Source organism: Elgaria multicarinata, chromosome 6 (assembly GCF_023053635.1).
Source record: "Elgaria multicarinata webbii isolate HBS135686 ecotype San Diego chromosome 6, rElgMul1.1.pri, whole genome shotgun sequence".
Taxonomy (NCBI): Eukaryota; Metazoa; Chordata; class Lepidosauria; order Squamata; family Anguidae; genus Elgaria; species Elgaria multicarinata.
Window position 1 is genome coordinate 70,763,418 of NC_086176.1, and position 20,225 is coordinate 70,783,642.

At 41.3% G+C, this 20,225-nt stretch overlaps 1 protein-coding gene across 1 annotated transcript in view; it reads right to left on the reverse strand.

Annotated features, from left to right (window-relative positions):
- PPIP5K2 (diphosphoinositol pentakisphosphate kinase 2) overlaps nt 1–20,225 on the reverse strand; it is an 86,643-nt gene that overhangs the window by 41,194 nt on the left and 25,224 nt on the right. Inside the window, exons 8-15 of the mRNA XM_063129555.1 lie at nt 16,981–17,082; nt 15,606–15,767; nt 14,769–14,890; nt 10,250–10,351; nt 3,038–3,124; nt 1,256–1,331; nt 1,059–1,168; nt 715–800 (exon numbers count right to left, since the gene is read on the reverse strand). Of these exons, the coding sequence (XP_062985625.1) occupies nt 715–800; nt 1,059–1,168; nt 1,256–1,331; nt 3,038–3,124; nt 10,250–10,351; nt 14,769–14,890; nt 15,606–15,767; nt 16,981–17,082 (847 nt within the window). The remainder of the gene's footprint in view (nt 1–714; nt 801–1,058; nt 1,169–1,255; nt 1,332–3,037; nt 3,125–10,249; nt 10,352–14,768; nt 14,891–15,605; nt 15,768–16,980; nt 17,083–20,225) is intronic.

The following is a 20,225-nucleotide window of genomic DNA, read 5'->3' on the forward strand; positions in this document are numbered from 1 at the left end:
AGAAGATGATCTTAGCAGCAGGGTGATGAACAGAAACCAACGAACTGATGTGAGAAGAAGGAAGGCCAGTGAGAAGAAGGTTGCAGTAGTCCAACCGAGAAATAACCAATGCATGAACAAGAGTCTTGGCAGAAGAGACAGACAAAAATGATCGAATCCTGGCAATATTATACAGGAAAAAAAGACAGTATTTAGCTACTGCTTCATTATGAGGAATAAAGGAGAGTGAGGAGTCAAATATAAAGCCAAGACTACGAGCTTCCTTGACTGGAGTAAGTGTAACATCATTGACAGTAAGAGAGAATGAGAGATGAGGAGAAGGTTTAGGAGGAAAAACAAGCAATTCAGTCTTTGCCATATTAAGTTTCAAACGACGATGAAGCAACCACACTGAGATATCTGAAAGACATGCGGAGATACGACTGATATGATACGAGGTATGACTGAAACCTTAGTGAACACAAGCCCTTGGCTCTAAAGTAGCTCTTTAGCTCCTGGCCAGAGGGACTGGAAAAGAACATTTAATCAACTTAAAAAAGAAAGAAAAGGTTTTAATATCTTTCTTAATAATCAACTCAAAATATAACTCCAATATAGAAATCCCAATATAGAAATGGCAATAGAAATGGTAAAAGCAAAATATATTCACACCAAGCTAGCAGATAAATCAACTTCTAGTCAATGATTTTTAGGAATTAACTGGCATAACTGTACCTTCTTCTTCACTAGATGTTTTGGGACAACCATGAGGGAGGTATGTCAGCTGAACTTTGCGATTTATGCCAGAAAAATGCCCGTACCTAAGGATAACAAATGAAGAGAACAAGGAAAAACAATTAAAAATGGACATATTAACAAAGTATTACTGATCAGATAGGAAGACATCATGTGGATACTGTAATACAGACTTAAAATTGTAATACAGTCTTAATACAGTCATCAATCAGATATCAGCCACCATCCAGCAACAGTAAGGTCAAGCTCCCTTTCAATGCCTTAAAGAAATATTCTTTAACAATATGAAATGTAGCACAAAGATTTCCAACTTAAACACTTACATCTCCAACACAGTCTTCAGTTGTTCAAGTTTAGATTTACTTTCTTCAATTTCAGAGTCATTATTTTGTCCTAGTTCTATTAAGAGCTGTCTTGCAATATCAAGCACTTCCTAAAAAGAGTGGGAAATTGTGTAGTTTATAAAAACAGATTGTGTGTGCAGAAACGAAAGATATATATTTTGTTAAAAAAAACTTGCCTGCAATTGCTTGGGCTTTTTCAATTTTAGCTTCCCAGATTTATATCCATTACATTTTTCAAAAAGATCAAAAAACCTTTAAAAGAAACATGGAATGATTAGGAAGGTAGTCCTTGCAAGATGTCATCAAATACAAACTCTGGTGTTATTATCAAGTTCTAGAATTTTATGACAGGGAAAATGGCATAAATATGAACTTTCCATTTATTAGTTGATGGGTCTGGTGCCTCAAATGCTTGAGGAGGTTTTGTACCACGTTATAGTATACAAACCCTACTGAACAATGTATCATGTCATAGAACCATGCCTTAGGACCATTTGAAAATTCACCAAGATTTATGTTTACTCAGGAGGGAAGGAGGGTGGGGTGAGGGCCTAAGAAAAAGTGTAAGGCAGCCACCCCAGTCTCCTCCTCTTACCCCTCCTGGGAATGCCCCTTTTTCCCCATCTCCACACTCCATTTTCCATGTGTGGAAAGGTAACCTGTGCAGTTTTACCTATGCTGGCTATGAGGGGGATGGCAAGCCAGGAAACTGAACTTTCCTATGCCACTCTGCCCCCCCCCCCATCCCAGATGCTGCCTGGTGGGCACAGGATTGTTCTCTAAATCATTCAGAGTTTTATATTTTCCAACCAGTTTTGAAACAATAATACACACTTATGATTTAGAGTTCTATAGTTTACTTAAAAGATTTATATCTCTTCAGCAAAATGTTCAGGAAGTTTACAAGAACAAGATGAAATGCAGAAGTACAATATAACATGTTAGAAGAGAGAGAAAAATACATTAAAAAGCCTAGGAGAATGAAAACCTATTTGCCTGGCTAAAAGGATAACAATGTTTACACCAGGCAGTCCTCCCTGGGGAGGGAATTCCACCAATGGGGCTCTACTGTGGATAAGGTTCTCTTTCTGGTCACCACCTGCCTTACTTTGGGTAGTGGGGAAACCTTGAGGGAAGAGGACTTCAATACATAGGCAGACTGATATGGGAGCCGGTGTTCTTTTTATGGTACAATCTGGGCCAGGAAATACTGCAGGTGAATTTTACAGTTCATTCTTCACAATAGGTCCAATTCTTATTGGTGCTTCATTTCTGGGTTTATTCATATGAAAATCAGTACCACATTAAGGAAACTTCAGCCTCTCCACAATGTCTCTAATGTATGTCTAGAGCAATACTTTAGAATAGCCTTCCCCCACCTAGTGCTGTCCATATGTTTGGACTACACTTCCAGCATTCCTGAACACTGGCCAGGCTGGGGCTGTTGGGGAATCCCAAACATCTGGAGGACACCAAGTTGGGAAAGGCCACTTTAGAATGTCCCCCATCCTGTTCACTGTCTGCCACTTCTATTCCTATAGTATTAAAAGCATTTCTTAGTTAGTGGTGATTACATGCAGTAATTATCAACTTTAACAACAACAATGAATGAAATAAAATAAAACTCAGTAATTCATAATCCCAAGATAGTGAATATATAAAGAAACTATGAAAAAGCAGCACCATGAGATCACAGATCAAGCAGAAATGTCGACTATGAAAATGGTGTTCATTAAAATAACCAATTCTTGTATTTTAAAAAGTATTCAATAGTATTCAAAATCCATATGAAACAATCTGGCAATACAGATTCACCACAGACAATACGAAAAACAATTTCAATAAATCTAGAGATACATATGCTAGAAGCCTGTTGGTTCAATCTTACTCCTAAACATACTAGGGGAAAATATACATTTTATTCATTTTATGTACTCTTTCTCCCACAAATCACATACTTTTGATGCTTAACTTCCATTTTCATTTTTTGTTTTGGCGTCCTATCGCCATGTCGTATAACAGCAATGACACATCTAAGTTCCATCCTGCAAGTATACAAAGTATATATTTATTCTTAGTTGTAGCTCTCCATTTAATAAAGAATTATATAGTTCAATTAAGTCATTGACAAAAATATAAAAATTCTGAGAAAACAGCAATAAGATATGTGAAGATTATATTTGAAAACAAACTGTGGTTGAAAATCTGTTCTACGCTTCAGTAAAGTGTAGAAAAAATGACAAATTGAAGGTTTTTGCCTCTACTGAAACCTCTTAGAGATCTAACACCATCTGGCCCCAAGCCCAACTCGGATGACACCTGATTCAATACTAACCATCCCAGCCTCAGGTTTAAGGAAGGGATGCTCTTTGGGAGAATCCATTTGCAAGGGAAGCATGGGAAAAGTAGACCGATGCCTCAGAAGTGGTAACATGTTTTCCAGAGGTGTGTATGTAGATGACACCCAGCTCTATCTCTCCTCATCAAATCCAGGTGAGGCAGTGGCTGTTCTGAATCAGTACCTGGGCATGGTAATGGACTGGATGAGGGCTAATAAACTGAGACTCAAACCAGATAACCATCCAGTTAGTGGATGGTTCGTCTCCCCAGCTAAGTGATATTTAACCAGTTCTGGAGGGGGTTGCACTCCCCCAAAGGATTAGATTCATAGTTTGGGAATGCTCTTGGACCCAGAATTGTCACTTGAGGCACAGGTGGACTTGGTGGCATGGAGCACCTTTTTTCAGTATAGACTGATATACCAACTACATCCTCATCTGGACAGAGATAGGCTAGCTACAGTTGTTCATGCTCTGATAACCTCTCGTATGGATTATTGCAATGTGTTATATGTGGAGCTGCCTTTGAAAACAGGGCCATACAATTCTTAACAGGGACTGGCCAACATGATCATATTATGCCAGTACATTTCCATCTATGCTGACTTCAGTTCTTTTCCGGGGCTGATATCAAGAGCTGGTATTAACATTCAAAGCCCTAAATGGCTTGGGGCCAGGCTATCTGAAGGATCATCTCCTCCCATACGTACCTGGTCAGACCCTGACCATCTTCAAGGGACTTTACTCAGAAGCCCATGCCAAAGGAAGTGAGGTAGGTGGCTATCAGGAAGAGGGTCTTTTCTGCTGTGGCATCCCAGTTGTGGAATGAGCTTTACAGAGGGGTTTGCCTGGCACCTACAGTGTGCTCTTTCCAGCAAAAGGTGAAGACCTCTTTATTTTAATCTTTTAGCCCCGTTGTTATTGTATTTTATTATCTGTCGTATTTTAAATCTCTACATTGCTGCTAGGTTTTACTCTGGTTTGTACTTTTATATTGTAGTTTTAAGCTTTTATATTTTATATTGCAATTGCCCAGTAGTATAGAAATTAAATTTACTGATTTTTTAAAATAAATTTCACATAAATTTCACAACATTTCCAACAGCAGTGGATACTCCTGAAGGATTCTGGATTGTGTCTTGCACTCCTTGCAAGGGTAAATTTGGAAATTGAGGGAGGAGGTTATCAGCATTGGAGACACTCAGTAGTATGTGAAGTGACAAGGCCATATATTTTGAATGTATTGGATATGGGGGCTGATACAAATTCAAGCCCATTCCAATTGGGCACAAGGAAGTCATCCATCATGATAGACAGGTTGCTTACCTGTAACTGTAGTTCTTCAAGTGGTCATCTGTGCATCACACATACGGGCTCTGTGCCTGCGTGGAGCACGTTTCAGAAACTTCTATAGCTGAGGCAAACAGTTTTGGTGGGAACCCCTCCCCCCACCAACAACTGACTCTGGGTCCCCGCCCTTCTCCTCAGTTCCTTGAGACCGAATTGCTGGCCTCTTAACCAGGAGAGAAAACACTTGGTATCGACGGCACATTAATATCGACACCAAAGTGGGGACGGTGGGTGGATTGTGTGAATGCACAGATGACCACTCGAAGAACTACAGTTACAGGTAAGCAACCTGTCTTTCTTCTTCGTGGTCTCTGTGCATCACACATATGGGCGATTAACAAGCTTACTCCCTGGTGGAGGGTAGGTGCAGATCAATGTTCCATCTCAAGATAGAAGACAGAACTGCTTGCCTGAAATTGCACTTTGTCCTGGTACAAACATCCAGATAGTAGTGTGTAATGAAGGTAGAGGGCTTATACCAAGTAGCTGCTCTGCATAAGTCCAGGATCGACAGTCACTTGCCTCAGACTGTCAACGTTGAGGCAGTGAGTACCAAATGGGGTGTTACAAGACGATTGAGTTGTAAGCCCTCCAACTCGTAGGGCAGTTTATTAGCATTCACAATCCACACCACAAATGTTAGTGACAATAGTGATTGTCCTCATTTAATGACAACGTAACAGAAAAATGGTATTTTAGTCTTACAAAATTTGTCTGATGCAGCCTTACAAAAACAAGAGCTTGCCTTACATCAAGTGAGTGTAATGCGACTTCCACTGGCGTAGAAGGAAACAGGCAGAAGGTAGTAATTGAAAAGGACCTTCCAAAAATGTAACCTGAAATCCAAGATTGCCATTGGCTCAGATGGATTTGATGTCCAGAGGGTGTAGCAAGACAGATAAAGTGTATGCTGGAATGAAACTCAGGCTCAGATATAGCATCCAATACAGACGTATCGACGACTATTTCAGCCCTAGCATATAAGGAGTGTAAAGGTAAGTGCATCCTTCAGGGAGGCTGAATGAGGTTGGAAGTCCTGAAGATCCAAGTATTTAGAAATTGCATTCCATTTCATGGTAGATGATTTTTCTGTTGCCAGCTTACAGGCTGGGTGTAATATGGAATCGACCTCATGTCAAAATTAGTCATGGTATCAAGATTCTTCACGCGATGAGTCTTAGCGTTTGTAGATCAAGATGTAAGGAAAAGATGTAAGGAAAAGAGGCTCATCTACTGATGGGAGTCGGAGGACCCTACTCTGTGATTTCAGAAGTAGAATGAACCATGGTTGTCTCAGCCACCGAGGGGTGACTATGATGTAGTCTGTGTGGACCAGATGATTTGAATTTATTTATTTATTTATTTATTTATTTAATTAATTTTATAATTTATAGCGATACTCATGAAATGAGAGGAACAGGTAAATAGAGTCCTGGTCCACTCAATCTGGAATGCATCTCCTAGGGATTTTTTCTGCTCTCTGCTCTCTAACAAAACAGGTGACCAATCGTATTGTGATGTGTCGCCAGAAGTCTATCTCTGGAGTCCCATATTCCTGAGAAAACCCAAGATAGAACCAACAGATTTGACTGCCACCTATGTGGGTCCTTCTGAAGTCTGTTGAATGATTCTGCTAGACATTTGCCTCGTTCGGCCAAGTGTAGGACCGAAGCAAGATGCCCCTGCCGATGGTCCCATCGGAATATTCATGGTCATTAGGGTAGATCCAGAAGAGTGGTTATTCCTTCCTTGTTTATATACCACAACACACTGTGTTGTCTGTAAAAACTCACACTCTGTGGCCCGTCAGGTAGGTCTTAAACGATTGGAGTGCCCCCCCTTTTTTTTACAATGCAATATGGTATTGTTATCGTCAGAGTGAGTCTGGATTGCTCTGTGGTTACTATGAGGTCCAGAGAGCTCAATAAATTGAGGATTAGTCCCACTGCCTTCGATAGCATCCTCTTCTAAGATGCTACTAGAAGCCAGTTGTCTAAATACGGGTAGACTTTCACCCTGTGCAGGTAAATATTTTGCAAATATTCAGGGGGCTGTGCTTAGGTCCAATGGAAGCACCCGAATTGGAACATATCGGTACCTATGATAAACCCAAGGTACCTCTGGTGAGTGTTCTGAATGGCTATATGGAAGTATGCCTACTTTAAGTGTATGGGGGCAAAACATACTCCCTTCTGAGGAGCAGCATTAAGAAGGACAGTGTGTCATCTGTAACTTGCTGGTTCTGATGCAGGAAACAAGATGAGCGATGGGATTGAACAACCCTTCACCGTCGAATGGTAAGTCCTCAATCTAGTTCACAGGGTGAGACCTGCTAATCATAGGTATGCATGCAAAGCGCCAGAGCACCATTGCTCTTGACTCACAGTCGGTGAGGCGATGGGTCATGTTAAGTTGCTGATGAGAGGAAAAGTTGTTATCTGGACATCATAACTAGATAGTGTGACTCTGGGGCCCAAAGCAGATGAATATGTTCGGTAGCTTGGTAGGTCCAACCTATATGTTCTGAAAACTCACCTTGGGAATAATTGAACTAATATAGAATTGGAACATGGGTGCGTAAAGAAAAAACCCAGTGTCCATTACTGGACCTTATATAAAGATTCTGCCCTTTCCAATATCAGAGCCATCAAAGAAGGGGCCTTCCAGGAATTTTTAACTGTCAGAAGCAGTGTAGGGAGGAAAAATATCGACACTGGAATTGGCTTCTCAGTACATACAGCGTGAGATACAAAATCCTGCACTTTATTTACGGGGTTATGTGTCTCGATACCAAGCCTGGTCATCCTCAATGACTGGGAAGTGGTATAAGTCCTCCGAAGGAGGTTCTGCCCTGTGTAGGCACTACATCATGAGGTGATGCAGAAGAGAGCAATGTTGAGACTGACTGATAGCCCTCAAAGGATTGAGGGGAATCAGGTCTATTCTTATGCTCCAACTCATCTTCCCCAAGTTGATCTCCTGATGCCCCATGTAATGAGGGTGGAATGGGGAAGAGCTAAGTAACTGTACTGATGCATTGTGGCTGTAACAGCTGAGTCCTGTGTATAGGTCGCAATGACAGCGATCTCAGCTGTACGTGTCCCCATCACAGTACTGATGCCAGTATCCATGCTTGTATGGTATTCTCAGGAGACGTGGCCCATTTGACATTGTGTCCCCTCCTCTCACAAAGGGGAAGGGGGAAATGATGACGTCAGACATCATGATAATAAAACTCTCTCCATTGAAAGCAGAGCATTCAGAGCATAGAGACTCTGGAGAAGACCCTGAAACTGGTGGTTAGCCTGCAAGGGATATACTACCTGACGTGGTGGACAGGTGTCCATTGGCTTTAGAGGGGAGAGATATCACATCTCACCCTCTGACATTGTAGGCGCATGCGAGATGCCACTCTTGGTATCAAGAGTCCCAGCCTCTGTACCAAAGAAGCTATTAATGTTATTAATATTAATATTAATGTTATTGCCAATCTCGGTATCAAGGGTTCCAGCCTTGGTACTGAAGAAACCAGTTATGTTATTACCACTCTTGGTATCAAGAGTTCCAGCCTTGGTACCGAAGAAGCCAGTATGCTATTGCCACTCTTGGTATCAAGAGTTCCAGCCTCGGTACCGAAGAAGCCAGTATGCTATTGCCAGCCTTGGTATCGAAGAAACCAGTTATGTTATTGCCACTCTTGGTATCAAGAGTTCCAGCCTTAGTACCAAAGAAGTTAGTTGTGTTATTTTTAGTCTTGGTATCAAGGATTCCAGCCTTTGTACCGAAGAAGCTAGTTATGTTATTGCCACTCTTGGTATCAAGGGTTCCAGCCTTGGTACCGAAGAAGCCAGTTATGTTATTGCCACCCTTGGTATCAAGGGTTCCAGCCTTGGTACCGAAGAAGCCAGTTATGTCATTGCCACCCTTGGTATCAATAGTTCCAACCTCTGTACCAAAGAAGCTAGTTAAGTTATTGCCAGTCTCAGTATCGAGAGTTCCAGGCTTGGTACCGAAGAAACCAGTTATGTTATTGCCACTCTTGGTATCAAGCGTTCCAGCCTTGGTACCAAAGAAGCCAGTTATGTCATTGCTACTGAGGAGGCCACCCATGGGGACTCTAACAGTAGTGGTTAGATCTGGCTTCGATACAGTAGCCTCAGCATGAGGCTTTTGTTGTTGTTGTATGTCTCAAAGGATTAAGTGACCTGGCTTTCCTAGATATCTCTTTTGCTGCAGAAGCAGCTAGAGTGTCCAGATTTCTGGAAGTTTGGAACAACACATGGATAGAGTCGGGGTCTGAGGATGCTGAGGGGACAATAAGGGGCCTCTGCCACAATCGGCTGCATAAAGCACATTGGAGAATCCATGGCTTCTAGAGCTTTTCTCTGCAAAAACACCCCAAGCAATCAGTCCCAGAAGGCTTAAGTGATCCAGCCTTCTTAGATATCTCTTTTGCTGCAGCTAGAGAGTGTCCAGTATTTGAAGATCGGAATGACCCATGGTTAGAGTCAGGGTCTAACCCCTCAGGATGCTGAGGGGACATAGGTTGAGGAGCCTCTGCCATGAGTGGCTGCATCGATTGCTCTGAAGAATTCCTGGCTTCTAGAGCATTTCAGAATCGTCCCAAGCGATCAGTCCCAGAAGGCTTAAGTGATCCAGCCTTCTTAGATATCTCTTTTGCTGCAGATACAACTAGAGAGCGTCCAGTATTTGAAGATCAGAATGACCCATGGTTAGAGTCTGGGTCCGAGGATACTGAAGGGACATAGGTTGAGGAGCCTCTGCCATGAGTGGCTGTATTGATTGCTTTGGAGAATCCGAGAATCGCCATTATGTGTTTAGCCCTCAGAAGGCTTAAGCGACAGGTCTCGATGATGCGAGCCTCTCCCAAACAAATCGGAGAGAATATCTGTCTGTTGGGAAAGCTTGCTGACACATCTTCAGGAAAACAAAAGTAAAAGAAAAAAGGCCTTAACAGCCTTGCGAGCCCTCCCTGATGGGATCCCAGATCGCTGGAGGGTAAAATAGCAAAAGATACTAACAATAATAAATTAAGACTTAACAAAAACTGAAAACAAACTAAAAGGAACTAAAAACCTCAGCACTCTAAAACTTTCTCCTCACGAGAAAGACAGAAGTTCCCAACGAGACATCATTTCAGCAAGGCGGTCGAAAGAGAACTGAGGAGAAGGTCGGGGACCCAGAGTCAGTTGATGGTGGGGGGAGGGGTTCCCACCAAAACCGTTTGCCTCAGCTATAGAAGTTTCTGAAACGAGCTCCGTGCAGGCACAAAGCCCATATGTGTGATGCACAGAGACCACGAAGAAGAACAGAAACTTCTGCTGGTCAAAGTTCAACTGGATTTCACCAGAGACACAAATTCTCCAGAAGGAAAGTGAAAAAATCTTGACAGGTCAGGAAAAAAATAAGACATGTACAGAAACAGTTTGCATAACTTGAGCAAGATAACTTTTCTCTTACATTGTCCCAGATGTAGTTGGCACAATGGGAATATCTTCTGCTTCTAATGGTATGGACCATGGGATGTGAAACTGCGGAGCGAGTTCTCGCATTACAATATTTCTAAATGGAATAAAAATAAAAATTCACTTAAATTAAAATGTATAGATTAAATAATTTGTCTAAATAAAAGTATAGTTTAAAATGTATTTATAATATACTTTTTTTAAAAAAAAAACCTTTAAATATTATGCACTAGCCAACTGTTACCACTCAATGAATCAATCCAGCAGTAGCAAACCAGTAGCTGTCAAGAAAGTCACAGCCATAGTACTGAATACCTGCCTAGATAGTCTGATTCAGTATAAGTAGCCTCATATTTTTGTTATGTTCACCATTCTTTACCATTCAGTCATGTTTTTTTAAATAACTTTTTTGCTTGAATCTATTTTCTCATGATCAGCCTTAAGCTTAGTTAAGGTTTTTATTAGCACTACAATTACACAGTTAATAATCAAGTGTTTCAACTTAGGGCCTTGCTAGACGAGGCGTTAGTGCGCTGTAAGGCCCGGTTTCCCTGCTGTGTGTCCACATGACACACAGGGGAATCCGGGCCCAGGCCGCACTGAAGCCTGTTTAAAGCCGCCATAAGCAAAATCACTTATGGCGTGGCTTTTCCGCAGTCCCAGCCTGAGGCTAGCGACTTCCGTGGCTTTTTGCAGCTACTAGTAGCCAGGAAAAGCCATGGACTGGGCACAGCAGCGCTGTGCCCATCGGGGCGGGGGGGAAAGGCCGGACCTGGCAGCAGGAGGGGGGGAGAGCAGGCATCAGGGATGGCAAGGGGGGAAGGTGGGTGAGAGAGAGAGCGGCAGGTGCCGCCGCCGGGGCAATGCCCGGCATGGGGGTTGCGCCACCGCTCGGGGAAGCGGCGGGCGCCGCCGCCCGGGCAAGCAGACAAGCAGCGCCGCCAGGGCAAGGCCTGGCATGGGGGGGCTTCGTTTTTTAAAAAAACGGACTTACCTGGTCCGGAGTCTTCGGACCGCACGTGGCCCCTTTAAACGTTAAAAAAAATGGCGGACGCTGCAGGGATCCTGACGTCCCTGCGCGTCCCACATCTGGAAGCCGGGGCGGCGTGCGCTAATGTCAGCGCGCAGTCGTCCCGCCTCCAGGCCAGCTAGCAAGGCCCAAAGTTAGGACATAGCAGGAGTCAAGGGTCATTATGTTTTGCCTTCAGACTGCTAGCACCATGGTGACATGGACTTTACATTAGTATCTTATGATACCAAACACAGATGGAAACTTTTCAACTGAAAGATGGTTGAGTCTTAGATGAGAGTTTGTAAATGTGTAGCAAAACTTAAGACCCATAATATGATATAGAAATAGCCCCAAACCAGATTTCATTGGTCTTTCAAATCTATTTAGAACATCATCTAGACTGAATTGGATTCATGACTTAACCAATCAGATCCAGAAAGAAAAACAACAACAACAGGGCACCATTTGTTGATCTGTTTTTTGCCGGAGTTACAGTCATTCTTCATGTTTTCAGAAATGGGGGTCAGCCATTGCTTCTTTGTTCCAATAGACTAGGTGAAATCTAATATTTGCAACACCTACTAGTGGCTAATTCATTAAGTCTACAATCTCCATTTTGAGCAGACCAAAACATCTGCCATAAAATTAAATTTAGATGGTTTCTGTTTCTTCACCCATCCCGTTTTTTGTATCGCCTATCATGACGACAAGAGTTCTGAAAGTCGAAAGCTTGTACAATCTTTTGTGGCATTCTGATTGGTCCTAGGAAAGGAAGTGCCCAACTGCAGGGTTTGGAAAACTTTTTCTCATGGACCAGTGCAGCTATGTTTGTTTACTTGCATTACAACAAGTACACCAAGTACTTTCAGAAAAGGAAGTGTAGCAACTCTTCAACAAAGTGAAGTTCAAATAATATTTTATCTACTTTATAGAACTCCTTTATCTCCTTAATATAAAAACTAATTATAGAAAAATTGGAGAGATGTACTTCATAAGACTGTTACTCATAACCAATTTTCAAACTATGCCAGAAGTTTAGTGCGTAGCTTACTTGGTCTGTATCACCAAATGCACTGAAGTACCTATTTAAAACAAGAGAAATGCTGTTTAATGGAGCTATTATTAATGGATTTCAGTTCTCACGTTCCTCCAGGCTTTAGCTTCAATTTGGCAAAAATGATAGCCAGACAGTAATATATATATATATATATATATATATATATATATATATATATTGTACTGTCAGGAGGAGACTGAAGATCCATCTCTCTTCAAAGATCAGCTAACAGAATGTAATAACAGCTACTATTAGCCTGAATGAATTTGTGAGTAGTCTGAAAAAAAAACCAGACATGCAGATTATATAACACCATTTGACTAAGGTAGCCCAGGAAGTGTAATACCTTTTGGATAGTGTTACACTTCCTCCTAAGGATCAGTTCACAGTCTGGGGGAGCTGTTAGATCCAGCTTTATCTTTGGAGGCTCACATGGCATGTACCATCTTTCAGTTTCAGCTGGAGTGCCAACTGTAATCACTCTTGGACAGGGATACCTTGGCTATAGGTATCCATGTTCTGGTAACATCTCATCTATTTATTTATTTTATTTATTTATTTATTACATTTCTATACCGCCCAATAGCCGGAGCTCTCTGGTTACTGAAATACACTGTATATGGGGCTTCCTTTGAAAACTGTTTGGAAGCTTCAGTTAGGGAAAAGATACCACAGCTGGACTAGACCAGACATTCAGAACATATCTTGCCAGCCTTCCAAGCACAATTAAAGTGGCTTAAAGCTCTTTATGACCATTGGTCTCTGTATAAACCAGTCCAAATATTGAGATATTCCTCAGAGACCCTTGTTCAGATTCCTCTGTCTTAAAGATGAGGCAGTTGGTGACCTGAGAAAGGTCTTATTGTTGTGCTCCATCAGGGAATCCATCATTTGTCCTTGGTGACATGTAAGGTGAGGATGCTTGGTGTGGTCAAAATGGCTGGATCAAGTCTGGAATTTAGGTTATGTTTCAGGACATCGGTCAGCAATCCTGGACCTAGAGAACTGACAAGTTACTCATGCCGAGTCTGAGAGCAACTGGCAGGCTTTTATAGTTAGGCCAGAGTCTCTCTAGAAACTTCACCCCTTCAGGTGCTGCATCTGGCTGTTAAAGGTCCAGTAGCCTCTTCCTGCAAGCATTGACTTCTCCTAGGGAATGAAGGTTGAAGAAGGGAGGAGCCAGTTGAGGACTGCTCTCCATGGTCCTCCTATTCCCTAGAGGAGTCCAAAGTCCATTCTTCCAAGTCAGAGAGTAGTGGCACTTCCTGGGGATTGTGTGGATAGTACATAGGGTCTGAGGCTGCAGGCCCCATTTTAGAAGGACCAGGAATTGGTTCTGATGCCTCCCCAGAGTCAATGTCACTGGAGGCTTCAGTCTCTGAGGGATGCCAGTCCTAGGCCATGACATTATTTGGTGGTAGAACTGCATTTCTGGAATCATTTAAGAAGGACTGTGGCTCAGTAGTCGAGCACATTCTTTGCATGCAGAAGTTTGCAGATTCAATGTCTGGCATTCCAGGCAAGGCTTGACAAACTCCTGCCTGAATCCCTGGGGAGGCACTGCTAATCAGTGTCAACAATGCTAGGGTAGATGGACCAATAGTGTAAGGTAGCTTCCTATGTTTCTATTTCCCCAGGAATGCTTACCTGCCACCAACTTTATTGTACTTTCAACATGTGTGAAGACTTTTTTCTTTCTTTCTTTCTTTTTGCCAAGGCTTTTTTAGATGCTGTTTTAAGTTGCGTTCTTGTTCTTACTTGGTCCTGGTCTTTATCTGAGATCCGTGATAATAGCACCCTGAGATCCCATTAATAACAGGGTGCGATACAAATGTTTTAATCAATAAATAAGTAAATTTGTGTGTGGGGGGGTGTTTTCTGTTCTGCTGTTTTATAATAAATGGTTGCATACATTGTTTTACTTGGTTGTTTTAATCTATTTGTCAGCAGCTCTGAGAACTCTTTGGGGTGGATTTAGTTCAATATATATTGAGTTTTAAATAAGAGGATACTGACAATAGAGGGGTTCTTGGAAGCATTACATACATGACAAATGTGCTGGAAAACAATGTGAGAAAGACAGAAGAAGTCTGCATGTTTAGCAAAAACCAAAGGAGAGGGGGAGGTATGGCAAGAGTTCTCAAATTTCTAAATTGATAGCAGAAAACCCTCCACCAAGAATTTGGGGGATTTTTTATCCTGGACAAGTTGTACCGACCTTTTCATTAGTCAGGGAAACTATACTAGGTATGTCTATTCAAGTTATAAATAGATGTTGGCTTTTCTGAATTAACTGTATTATTGAAGGACAACTACAAATGCTTCTTTTATTGGATATGTTTTCCAACAGGTCTATAAAACTGAATATTCTACTTGCTTTAAATAAATTCTGGTAAGAAGATAAAAGGTCTGATACAATCAAAATGAAAAGTCAGTGGATCTTACCCAAGGATTTTAGCACAATCATCGTAATATTTCATAGAGTTCTTCACAAAACTGAAGCCATTGACGTCACAGACATAGGATTGTCCATTTGCACGCAACAGATCAAAGCCACAAACTGTTTGCTGTTAGGAAAAGAAATCATATATTCAAAAGTTTTCAAAGGCTCATGCATTCATGTTTAAATCTCAGGTAATAATCTATAGCAAAACTGAACACCCAAATAAAACTCATGTGTTACTAGTCATGTGTTACTTCAGGTCAAATCCTACTCTATCAAATGTATTTAAATGTATAGCCTGCCATGTAGGCTCATTACAGAATTTCTAAAAGGTACCTTCCTCTGGATTTTGCACCCTTTCAACAGCTTGTCCTTTATTCTATCCGTTTTAAAGCACAGAGATACAATTACTATTTACCATTTTTTTAAAAAAACTAGCTAAATGTCTTTCATTTAGCTAGATTTTTAGCTAGAGAGCTTCGGCTATTGGGTGGTATAAAATGCAATAAATAAATTTTAAATTGTGTTTATAAAGTAGCATATATATTGATGAAGGGGTCAGTTGGAGCAGTCAAGCAAATGTAGGTCAAACACGTGATAAAAAGGCACCTCACATTTGTGTAATATAGGCTTTATATTACACATATAATATAGGCTTTTTTAATGAACATCTTTCTTAGTCAAAGAGAAAGTCAGGAAGATAACAACTCTAGGGCAACTCAAAACTAGGAGTTGTCCTCTGTGTTGACCAAGGATAAGTTTTTTAATCTTTATCTGTTAAGAAATAGTTCCAGATAGCAAACAATTAATTTCAGCTTTATACTAGGTCTTTGTATTACCTTAAAAGCCAGGCATACTTTCCAAGCAATCAGCTTCTCCCTTGCATTAAGGATCACTGGATACCTGACTTCTTTCCCTTCACTGTCTCGCTCTACTTTCCCATCCAGAGCCGGAGATTTACGAGCTTCTGCATGGGCATAGTCTGGACCTACAGTGTATACCTTTAGTCGGGGAAAAAAAACAGAATAAAGAGCATTCTTTCTTTAAGTACTTCACATTCTCATCTCATAGCCAGTAGTGCATTATGTTACAAGCCTTTCCTAAGCTAATCTTGTTGAAAGTGTATTATTACAGGCCCATTTAGTTAGTAGAGCATCTAATAAGATGACTCCAAAGAATATGTAACCAGCTCTATATGCCCAAAGGGAATTAGATTTGTTTTTCCTTTAAAACTATGGGCGTCCCCTGTCCCTGTCACATGGCAACCAGTTTATATACTGTGGGGAGTTAACAAAGCAGTTTGCGATATGACATGGGATAAGTTCTTCAACGAAAAATGTAAAACTTTCCTTTGGCACACCTAAAGTAACTGTCTGGATCATAGCTTTTGTATAACATGAACTACCAAAGAACTAAAGGTCACATGATTATTTGTTTGGATCACATCATGTCTATATTATTTATCAAATCTGAAAATACTCAATTTTAAAAGGCCTCATACCAATCTCTTACTGGAATTCTCCTACGTCGAAGTCTTATACATTTTGGTTACAAACAATAAATTTGCAGTAAAAATGCAAATTCAGCTAGATGCTTGCAAAACTGCCCCATGGTTACTAGAGACAACTTTTTCCATATTGCACAGATCAACCTAAATGACTTCAACTACACATAGGTCCATCCATAAATACACTGAATTGGTTCTAGGTTCCAGATTAAATGTGGTTTGTTGTTTATTCGTTCATTCGCTTCCAACTCTTCGTGACTTCATGGACCAGCCCACACCAGAGCTTTCTGTCAGCCGTCGCCACCCCTAGCTCCCCCAAGGTCAAATGTAGTACTACCTTGGAAATAACTTTCTTAAAATATAAAGTGTGTTTAGGATTGAAATATTATGAATAATTTATTTTCAGGACAAAAGTAATTATCAAATTACATGTTTGGAAAACACCAAGGCAGCGCATTTATCGGCTATTTCTATCATAGAGGTGCTTATACTATAACTATTTGATAGCAAATAATAGTACCTAAAGAGATACACAAAATAGAAATTCTTTCCTTTTCCCTGGAGAAAACAAAACATTATATCTGAACTATTTCAAATTGAATAATAGCAATGCTTCAGGCAGAGATAAATACTTTACATCTAAAGCTGCTGAGTCGCTTATGCACTTGATTGTTCTACATATAAACCAGAATATACAGTTGTCAAACCTTCACATCAGTGCCATCTGTAGGCATGAATTCCTCATAGATGTATGAACCAGTTTTCCTCACACTGCTTTCAGGGGAATATACACTGCTTCTGCTGCCAATCTGAAACACAAACCTTTCCATCAATATTACTTTAGACTAAGACAAAGAATTCTTAGCTCAATAAATAATCTACTCTTTCTCTCTCTCTCTCTCTCTCTCTCTCTCTCTCTCTCTCTCTCTCTCTCTCACACACACACACACACACACACACACACACACACACACACAGAGACACTCAATCACATTCTTCAACATTTTGGATAGTAAAACAAAGATTTTATCAAAACAAAACAAAAAGTTTAGAGGGATTTGAAAGTGCTGAAATATTTTAAAAAGAACTATCTGGATAGCTGGCTATCCTATGACCTGCAGTAGACCCATAAGCCTCTTTGGGGAGATGGCCTGAGATTGTGGGTCATCGAAATAGGGGACAAACATTCTACAAGTACAGGATACTCTGCCCCCTCCAAAACTCCATATTCAGTGTCGAACTTTGACATTCCATTTATTGATAGGAAGAGAGGGGTGATTTGTTAAACTCCAATAATGCTGCTGGTGTGCCTAAGGCACATGAGATGGGGGCAGGATTTGAGGCAGGTTGCCAAATCAGTGTGTTGGATTTTATGAAATGCCCATTACCAGGCTAACCAATGTTTGTATATAGGAATTTTGATATTAGTGCAGAATTGTTTGGTTTCATTTTCCCCAGTATACTGATTTTTTTCTAGAATTTTTAAATTGAAATATTAGAATTATGGCTTGGATATTAACTTTTCTTCCATGGATAAAACAATCTACAGTTACAGAAAGGGGTTTTCCCACTTCCCTCTTCCTTCTGCATCCCTCTACAACTCCCTTAAAAAACTGTTTCTGTTTCTGGAAGACCTCTTGGAAGTTGGTGGAAATTGTCCCCTTCCTCTTACATGGAGTAGCAACCTAGGCTCCAAGCATACATCTTGAAATGATCTGTTATTGATATGGCACTATTGATATATTAAATGATGCTGGCATTATTGAAATACTTGTTGGTGATAGTATGTTTTATGCTTTCCTGTAAATGCTGTTTCCATTTCATATGTTCTAAGATGCTTTGAACAGAATTTCTTTTGTGAAAAGATAGAATGCACACTAAAGTCTAATCTAATCTTAAACCTTACATCACTTGCTTATTTCTATATTACAGGTCAATCCATAACTTTAGCCCTGTGTTCAGGCTTTCTTGAATAAGTGAGAATGAAAATGGGGTAGACAGTTGGGGCCATGCAAGCTGGCTCCACCCCCTTTAAGTCAAACCCTGCTATGTTGAATTGGCAAGGCCTGAAAAGGAGTTCTACCTGTGTTTTCTTCAACGCAAATAGAACTTTGCACATAATTGGTTACACTAATAAGGCATGGGGAGTTCTATTCAGGCTCAAGGGGATACAAGTAGAACTCCCTTTCAGGCCATACTGCCTCAATATGGCAAGGAGAAGAGGGCAGGGAAAGCACCCCCAAAGACGTAGAGGGAAGGATCAATGTGCATGGCCCTGACTCTTTACTCTCTTTAAACCCTCTTTCATTCAGGCAAAAGCCTGAACAGGCCTTATGTTATTCGTCTGTTAATTATTTCTATATTCACAGTTACATACCTCTTTCCCATCCCCATTTCACACTACATACCTGTCTCTACTACGTTAGAGACCTCGGGTCCTCCAGATGTTTTGGACTTCAACTCCCATCAGCCCCAACTAGCACGGACAAAGATTAGAAATGCTGGGTGTTGCAGTCCAAAACATCTGGAAGGTACCAGGTTGGGGAAGGCCGTTATGGAGAATGGGTCAAGACCAATGTATACAAATTACCAGCAGTGTTCCAAATAATGTTATTTACAACTAGCTGATATACCCAGCGTTGCTCGGCCCCCTAAGATATGTTTGTAAGATAATCATCTTAAAGTAGTAGACCGGTGCTTGACCTGTGAGTTAACTTTTAATCAAATTATATTTGTTTCATTTTTTCCTCTCTCACTCTCACAACAACCCTGCAAGGTAGGCTGATGCTAGGCCTGTGAGGTAACTTTAAAACAAATTAAATTTGTTTCCTTCTCTCTCTCTCTCTCTCTCACCCCCTTACGAATGGCCAGGGCTGCCTTGAAGCTGCCGCCATGATTTTCCTTGTCCCCACAAAAAAAAAAAAAACTCCAACTCCTGGCATGCCTTTCACCGCGGTGCCTGACTTGCCCAATGGGAATCCTGCCACTGAGACTCACAGGAAGTGAAGTCTGGCCAAGCCAGTCCACACTGCACTGTTCACTTATTGACCATAGGAAGGCTATAAGGGAACTGGCTGACTGACTGTTAGCTTGGTTGTCATCGTTGGCAACACACCTAGAGCTGTGCCCTCCTTCTTTCCCACTCCTGATGTTGCCTAGTGACCAAGACAGTTAGCCAAAGGCACTCTCCCTCCAGACCCAGGAAGGCAAGTCACTACCAGATCATGGCCACCAAAGGCCGATAAGTCTTTCCTCCCACCCAAGGCATGCAGGGAGTTGTAGGCATAAGCCTAAGTCCCTGAATAACATGTTAATCATTGAACACTGTCTGTGGTGTGGTGGGAGACAACTGGAGAGTGAGCCTTCTTAGTTGTGGCACCCTGCTTATGGATTGTTTTCCCCAGGCAGGCTGGCCTTGTGACAGCATGAATGGCTATCCAGTGCCAAGAGAATGTTTTATATTTTTCCCCAAGGCCTTTTAACTTGATAAGATTATGCTGCATTTTTTCTGTCATAACTAAACCACAACATTCCAAGACAGATGTAGGAATTACTGAATCAAACTTATGATTTTTATGTAAAAGCCTGACTTTACTATTGAAACAAAAGAGTGAATAGAAGAATGACTGGTAGCTGAGGCTAGAATGGAATGGTGGGCAGGGTGAGTGGCAGTTGGAGAAAGCAGGTAGAAGGAGAACAAAGACAGTTAGTGAGTTAGGATTGAGACATAGTGACCTGGCTTACTAACCCATGCTGTATTTAAAATCAGCCACTCTACATGCCAGTACTACACCTCCTGTCATGCCTTTCACAGACCTCAGGTGCCTGCATCCTCTGAGAGGTGCTTCCCTCCTCTCGTTGCTGATGCTGCTCATCGTATCGAGGAGTAGCATTCTCAAGGAGGGGAAGTAAGCGATTCTCAGTGGACGTGCTCAGCTCTGGCCAAGCCCTG